General features: G+C 38.6%; 1 protein-coding gene across 1 annotated transcript in view; it reads left to right on the top strand.

Moving 5' to 3' along the window:
- LOC142316860 (cartilage oligomeric matrix protein-like) overlaps positions 1 to 8532 on the top strand; it is a 1990803-nt gene that overhangs the window by 1549628 nt on the left and 432643 nt on the right. The window contains exon 14 of the mRNA XM_075352653.1: positions 4676 to 4854. Coding sequence (XP_075208768.1) covers positions 4676 to 4854 — 179 coding nt within the window. The remainder of the gene's footprint in view (positions 1 to 4675; positions 4855 to 8532) is intronic.

Genomic DNA, 8532 nt, shown 5'->3' with positions numbered 1-8532 from the left:
TTTCTTTATTTTATTACTTAACTATTTGTTTTTTTTATTTGCTTTTTCTTTTCATTTTTTTTTCCTTATTTTTATTATTTCATAGTTTTTCATAATTTTTCATATTTTTTAATTTATTCATGTGACGATTTTGTTTTCCCACTTATTTATTGCTTCGTGCTCTATATATTATAATATCTTTGCACACACTTTGCACTTCATAGATACTATTCTTATGGCTATATCTTATCTGCTGCTATTGACTGGATCCACCGATGTATCTATAATCTCCCTGAGATCTGCCTCTTGCCGTGATGTGCGCTCCCCTGTCCCGCCCACGGGGTGGTTTCCGTGGTGACGCGTCTCTCACACCTCGCCGCTCTCCGCCCATCTTGTGACGCGTCTGACATAGTAGGTTTGCGGTGATGTTAGACGCTGAACCTGGTGATCGCAGAAGTGAAGCGGGAGGAGGGAGCACTACTTTCATAATGGCGATTGGTGGGTATATGAATAAATACCCTGGGTACACACCATTCTAACACCTCCTAGAAGAAGCATCAGGCGAAACGCGCGTAGGGGTACTTCTTTTACTCCCTGGTTGTCATTCTATCCTGGCTCATATGCATTTCTCGTAGATTTTCCACCTCCATGTTCCCAGTCCTCTTTGCAATCGGTCATGTGACTCCTCATCTGTAGAATTCTGCATATGTGGCTTATTCTGTTTGGTGTTTATACCTTGATTATCTTTTTATGTCTTCTTTGTTTTGGAGACTACAGTTCATATACCTGGGAACCATTTACTCCTGCTCCTTTTCATTATCTTGGTTGCTTTATGTTCATATTCATGGTGAATGATTGGTTGTTACTCTAATTTGGGTTTATATCTCCTAGTAGTATTATGTTTGTTTTTCCCTTGCCCAATTTGTAGCTGGTCCTATTATTAAACTACAATACACTATGTTGGGGTCCCTGCTTTGACAAAATTCACCTTGTGGAAAGCTTGTGAATTTCCCCATCCAACATTCACTCTCTGAATCTATTTACTATTGTCTATTTCTTGGAGCTCCTTATGACAATAATTTTTGTCCCTCTGTTTTGGGGCAGTTTAAGTCAAGTTTCCTCTACCACAATTGAATCTTTGCCCTTATACACGTGCAATTTTTGTGGCATCTAAATTCTTTTCTGTTTCAGGATTAATTATATTCTTTATTTATAGTATGTATTATGTAGATGCTACAGTGATGAATTGAACTCTATTATATGCACCACACCTGGATTATTATTCTGGACTCTTCCTGCTGATTCCCCTTTGTCATGTGCCTGGATATTGTGAAATAGTTATGTGTTACATCTGCAACATTGGATTAATCACAATAATTTTGTTCTGATAACCTCGGACCTTTCTGCTAGTGACCTTTTCTTTTTAATAATTTCCCAATAATGTATGTTGAAATAAAGATTTTTTTTCCCTTTTTATATACCTGTTTTGGCTTATTATACTCGCTTTCATTATAGGTTCCCTTATTCATATATGTTTGAATGGGTGAGGCTTGAAATGGGTGTGGCTTAAAAAGGGTGTGATTTCAAAAATGGGTGGGGATTCCCTACACACAAACACAGAACCTGTTGTTTAAAATTGGAATTCCACCCCTGTTCCTATTTCAAAAAGGGCCTAGGTTATGGGAGATATCTCCTGTGACTAAGGGAAGGAGAATAGAGATAGTGAACAGATTAAGTGATTTGTGAAAATGTCTCTTCTGCAACTGCAGGGCACTTTTAAAATGTGTCACTTGGTTAAAATCTGCATAAGTGCCTTCCCCTTAGCTGTGTCAAAATATATAATTAGATTTGAGCTTAGATCTTTATCTAATTTAATGAGTTAACTCATCAATCTTAACATAAAAAAAACAGAAGGCAATAAGATACAAAGACAATCAAACAGCTTGCAAGCCAACATGGATCATAACATCTTTGAACAAGTTGACCTTACAGCAACAGGGAATAACCACAGTAAGTCTAATTTCACATCAGCGAACCGCAAACCAAATATGACGGGATCCTATGGATTGAATTTGCAATGCATGCAACCGCAATTGTTGTTTTACTGGATCCTTCTACTTCTACTTTTTATGGCTGCTGCGATGGATGCAGTGGGACACAGAATTTAATCGGCCGACACTGGAGTCATCTGATTGGTAGTTAGCTGAACTCCTGATCGGACAGCACACACAGGCTGTGATGGATGCAGGTTAACAGCAGTCACTGCCTACTGCCGATCACGTGTGACCGTGTGCGGGCTGTGTGGGCAGGAGTTTAGCTGAGTTCAGATCAGCTGACTCCAGTGGCGGCCGATTACTTGTTATGTGTCCAGCTGCATCCATTGCAGCATGTGCGGGCTGTGAGGTCAGCTGAGTTTGGCCTGCACTGGAGTCAGCTGATCTGAACTCAGCTGAACTCCTGACCTCATAGCCAGCAGAACAAGTAATCAAATCAGCTGAATCCAGTGTCGGCCAATTACTTGTTCTCTGTTCTGCTGCAACCATCATAGCGTATACTGGCTGTGAGGTCAGCTGAGTTCAGATCAGCGGACTCCAGTTCCGGCCAAACTCAGCTGACCTCACAGCCCGCACACGCTGCGATGGATGCAACGGGACACAGAACAAGTAATCGTCCGACACTGGAGTCAGCTGATCTGATTACTTGTTCTGCTGGCTGTGTGGTCAAGAGTAGGAATGAGTGAGCAGTAAAATGCTCAGGTGCTTGATGGGCGAAGCCAATGTCTATTTTTTTTTTTTTTGTTTAAATCCATTAAAAACTAAAACAACAAAAACCATAAACACATAATCCTAACCCTAGAGTGTGGGGTAAAAAAAATGCGTGGTCTCCTGCTGCATTTTCTATTGTTAAGGGTAATCCAAGCAGCTACTGGCTGCTAATCCCCACTGCTTGGTGTTACATTCACTGGCAATGAATGGCCAGGGAAGTCCCTTTTTTTTTTTTGCCCAAAAACAAAAAAAAATTACGTGAGCTTCGACCTATTTTTGTATGCTAGCCAGGTACAGCAGGCAGGTACGGGCTGCCTCCAACCCCCAGCTGCCTTTGTACCCAGCTGGGAACAAAAAATATAGGAAATCCCTTTTTTTTAATTATTTCATGAATTTCATTAATTTTTTTTTTTGTTTTTTTAAAAAAACAACGTGGGCTTTGCCCAATTTTTGTGTCCACCCAGGTACAGCTAGGCAGCTGGGGTTTGGAATCTGCAGTGCTGGGTGGCCCAAGCTTTCTGGGTCCCCCCCCCGCTACGAATTGTAGTCTGCAGCTGCCCCAGAAGATTGCGCTTTCATAGAAGCGCCATCTTCTGGTGCGTATCCAACCCCTCCAGCGGCCCTGGTGCCTTGTTGGCACGCTGGGTAATAAGGGGTTTTAGTACCAGCTTTGTTTTACCAGCTGGTATAAAGCCCAAGATTCTTAATGTCAGGCCAAGTTTGATCCAACCATTAAGAATCTCCAATAAAGGGTTAAAAAAAGACATCACACAGAGAAAAAATACTTTATTAGAAATACTCACACACTTAGGGACTCCATCTTTATTACTCCCTCTCACCCCTCTGATCCTGGTCTTTTGTCTGAGGGAGAAAGATTTCTGTACTGACCATGCCAGGCTGCTTCCTGGGCATGCTCAGTACAGAAAACAGGATCCTGTCTATCAGAATGCGGTGACTTCCGGTAGAGCAGGATCCAGCTCATTGAAATACATTGCAGCTACCGCTGCAATCTAACGGGTCCATTGACATGCAGTATTTTGCCCAAAGACAAAAACGCGGTAAGTAGCGTTTTTGAAAAAAGTAAAGTACCGCAAAGCAATGGATCCAGTGTGTGCCGCAGAAAACCGCATGTGACCGTATATCGCTGCGATTCCATTGCAAATGCATTGAAATGACAACGCATTTGTAAAGGATCCGGCTTTGCGGCAAAAAATCCATTTGTGCAGCAGTTAAAACGCTGATGTGAAAGTAGCCCAAGATGAATTAAATGCATACAATTGATAGACACTGCAAAGTTGGGTTAAACACAGCACATGGATGAGATGAATACCTGTTTGAATAGAAGAGAAGAGAGATGAGTGTTAGATTAATCTCATCCAAGTACCAAATTTGGTACTTGGATTAAATCTGCACAACTGCTCCTTCTTTTAAACTGCAACTTTATGTTCTATAGTACAGGTCTAGCTTACAGCATGTATGCTAAATTAAGTAAAGCCTTACCATAGTGTTGCTTCATATAAAATCTTTAATAAAAAAATAATTTAAAATAAGTGTAGCTGACAACAGTTTTAAGTACTATTACAAAAGGGAATACTGATGTATACACATGAAGCCTGCTTAAGAAACTGAATTCCTTCTCTTTCACACCATTAAAATATGAATTTTTGTTTCATCTTAAGAATTTACCTGCATCACAAAAAGTACTGTTTTGTAGAATTTGCAGCAGTTGAGAGGTGACAATATTTTAATGTCTTCTGTATTTCTTGTTATTAAAATGCATATAATGCAAGGTCTACTTGGTTAACTGTGTCAAAAAAATTGACAAAGTGGAGAGAAGAGAAATTGTTTTTGGACTTGTGATGTTGGATCATAAATAATACTCATAATGTTAAAAAATTATGCAATTTTTAGAAATATTTTTCTTTCTTTAGGAAATGGTATTGGAGACGCTTGCGAAGGCGATTTTGACAGAGATTTGGTTGTTGACAAAGTGGATGTCTGTCCTGACAATGCAATAATCACTCTTACAGACTTCAGAGCTTACCAAACTGTTGTATTGGACCCAGAGGGAGATGCACAAATTGACCCAAACTGGATTATTTTAAATGAGGTATTTAGATAAAATGTAGTTGCACTTTCCATAGTAAGCCCACTAACAATATGGACTCCCAAATATTGACAGATACTTAATTTATGTTTAGAAAACACCTCATATGTTGCCAACAATGTATAAATTAAGTATGCAGATGCATCACAGAAGTCTCCAAAGTAACAAAGAAAAAAAAGGTCAGGACCTTTTAGAGCTTTAAAAAAAAAAAAAGAAGAATTTTTTTACATACTCTAAAGAGACACATATGCATGTTTTTCTCGCTATCTGACATATCAGAATAAGCCCTTCCTGTTTTAGGTCATATAGGATTACCAAAATGATTTCTATTTGATAAAAGCCAGAATGGGAGGATGTTTTAAGGCATATTTATTACTTTTAGCAAAGTCAAAAGTTTACATAAACTAAAAGAACTATACCTGTAAACAATATGGGACAGCCCATATGGTGATGTCATGTCTATGGAAGCTTTTAATAGGTTTATTGGCAACATCTGAGTTAATCAGGGACTCCCCTGTGGATTTATTTTAATGCACACCTGAAACATGCTTTTTCTTTGTGTAGCATCGTGGGAAAGTCAAAAGAATTCAGCCAAGATCTCAAGAAGAGAATTGTGGACTTGCACAAATCTGGTTCATCCTTAGGTGCAATTCCCAGATACCTGAAGGTGCCTTGTTCATCTGTCCAAGCAATTATACGCAAGTACAAACAAGATGGCAATGTCAGCCATCATACCGCTCAGTAAAGAGACGGGTTCTATGTACCAGAGCTGAACGTGCTGTGGTCCGACATGTGCATATCAACCCAAGAACAAAAGCAAAAGACCTGGTGAAGATGCTGGCAGAAGCTGGTAAGATTGTGTCGTTATTCACAGTGAAATGAGTAGTGTATCAACAATGGCTGTAAAGCCACTCTGCCAGGAAAAAGCCATTACTCCAAAAGAAACATAAAGCCAGATTAATATTTACAAATGCACTCAGGAACAAAGACTTTAATTTCTGGAGACATGTCCTGTGGTCTGACAAAAACTAAAATGTAACTCTTTGGCCATAATGGGCATCATTACGTTTGGAGGAAAAAGGGAGAAGCTTTGAAGCTCAGGAACACCATCCCAACTGTGAAACACAGGGGTGGCAGCATCATGTTGTGGGGTTTGTTTGCTGCTGGAGGGACTGGTGCACTATGCAAAATAGATGGCATCATGAGGAAAGAAGGTTATGTGGCAATACTGAAGCAACATCTCAGTACATCAGGCGGGAACTTAAAGCGTGGGCGGAAATGGGTCTTCCAAATAGACAAGGACCCTAAGCATACTGCCAAACTGATTACAACGTGGCTTAAGGATAACAGTCATTGTTTTGGAGTGGCCATCACAAAGCCTTGTCTCAATCCCATTGAAAATTTATGGTCTAAGCTGAAAAGCCATGTATGAGCAAGGGGACCTACAAACATTGCTCAGTTACACCAGTTCTGTCAGGAGGAATGGGCCCAAAGTCAACTATTGTGAGAAAGGATATCCAAAACGTTTCACCCAAATCATACAGTTTAAGGGCAATGGTACCAAATATTAATGAAATGTATGTAAACTTTTTTGACGTGGCAGAATATAATAAAAATGCCTTAAACATTCTGTGTCTCTCTTTCATTATTCTGGCAAATATAAATCATTTTGGTAATCTTATTTGACATAAAACGGGAAATGTTTATTCTGATTTCATGTCGGATAGTGAGAAAACCATGCAGATGTGTCTTTTTAGAGTGTATATAAACTTCTGGTTTCAACTGCAAATGACGGTGACAGAAATTTATATTTGGAATTTAAGAGGTTAACAGCAGCATGTGGCAGGTATCTCTTCTTATCTGGCATTGAAGGTAAAGACAGGCATTTTAAAAGTTATAAGGATGACAGCAGATTAGGTCTCGGACCTAATTATAATAAAGTGACAGTAGCCACATGGGAAACACTGCGGTCCAATAAATAGGTTGTCTTCTTTTCAGTTTATGGTGTGGAAACTGTTATTGTTATCATCCTCATCGACAATGTTTTATTTTGCAACTTGTGTCAGAAGTATGTATAACAAACTCTATTAAAAATCATGTAGGGTAAAAATGATATGGGATGTGTACATGTATAATTCTCAATCTATAAATGTGCCCAATATTTCTTAACGTGTTTCAATATACAACATAGGTCAGAATTGTTCGTTGCTATAAAGCAGCATTAACTGTGATAATGAATGCTAAAGTACATAAACAAAAATTACAGCCAGATCTCATCTATTAATCAAATGTGGCAGCCATGGAGTTTTTAGAAAGGGCTTTTTCCCACTAACTAGTATAATTTAATTATCCCCTTACTGACGAAGCCTGTTTTCACCCTCATAACCAGTCCAAATTTTATAATTCTGACCAGTGCCACTTTATGTGGTAATAGCTCTGGAACGCTTCAACAGATCCCATTGATTCTGAGATTGTTTGTTTGTTTTTTAGATTTATTTGTAAAAATATCACAAACTTGGCAACAAAATTTCACAATTTTCCAAATTTCTATTTTTATACCTGAAACCAGGTAGTTAAGTGCACTAAATTGTTAATAAATAACTTTTTCCCACACATCTATTTTATATCGGCATCATTTTCGAAACATATTTTTTTGTTGTTAGGAAGTTGGAAGGGTTAAGAGATTATCAATCATTTCTATTTTTTCCAACAAAATTTCCTAAACTATTTTTTAGGGACCACATCACATTTGAAGTGACTTTCAGGGGCCTATATGATAGCAAATACCCAAAAGTGACACAATTTTAAAAACTGCACCCCTCAAAGTGCTCAAAACCACATCCAAGAAGTTTATTAGCCCCTAAATTATTTACAGGAATTAAAGCAATGTGGAAGAAAAAAATGAAAATGTTACTTTTTCCCACAAAAATGTCAATTTAGCCTCAAATTTCGCATTTTCACAGGGGTAATAGGGGAAAATTGACCATACAGAGCTTGGAAGGGAAGGAGCATCATTCGACTTTTGGATTGCAAAATTTGCTGGAATCAATAGCGGATGCCATGTTGTGTCATGGAGAACCCTTGATGTGCCTAAACAGTTAAAAACAAAAAAAAAAGCACAAGTCACCCCATTTTGGAAATTAGACCCCTCAATGAATCTATCTAAATGCATGCTCCTTGATCCCACATGTGCTTCACAGAATTCTATGAGAAAATTCTGCCGTGAAAAAAAATCACATTTTCCCTACAAAAATGTTTTAGCTTTTTGATTTTTTTTTTCATTTTCACAAGGGTAACAGGAATATATGCACAATACAATTTGATGTGCAATTTCTCCTAAATACGCTGGTGTCATTTAAGCTGGAAAATATTGCTGACAACATGTCACATTTGAAGATCATGCCAAAACAGCCGAAATCCTCCCCACAATGACCCCATTCTGGATACTACATTAGTGTTGAGCGATTACCTAACTATTCATAGTCGCTATACTCATAACGAGTACTGTGTAATACTCGCATATTCATTCAGAATAGCATGTGCAATGCAAGTCAATGGGGAATACTCGAAAAGTAACGAGTAACCCGAATTCCGCATTATTCGCTACTCGCACGAATAGTACCGCATTTGGGTTACACGTTACTTTGCAAGTTTTCCCCATTGACCTGCATTCCACATGCT

The sequence above is a fragment of the Anomaloglossus baeobatrachus genome, chromosome 1 (genome assembly GCF_048569485.1).
Source record: "Anomaloglossus baeobatrachus isolate aAnoBae1 chromosome 1, aAnoBae1.hap1, whole genome shotgun sequence".
NCBI lineage: Eukaryota > Metazoa > Chordata > Amphibia > Anura > Aromobatidae > Anomaloglossus > Anomaloglossus baeobatrachus.
The sequence above is the reverse complement of the archived record's forward strand: the minus strand, read 5'-3'. Positions and strand labels throughout refer to the sequence as shown.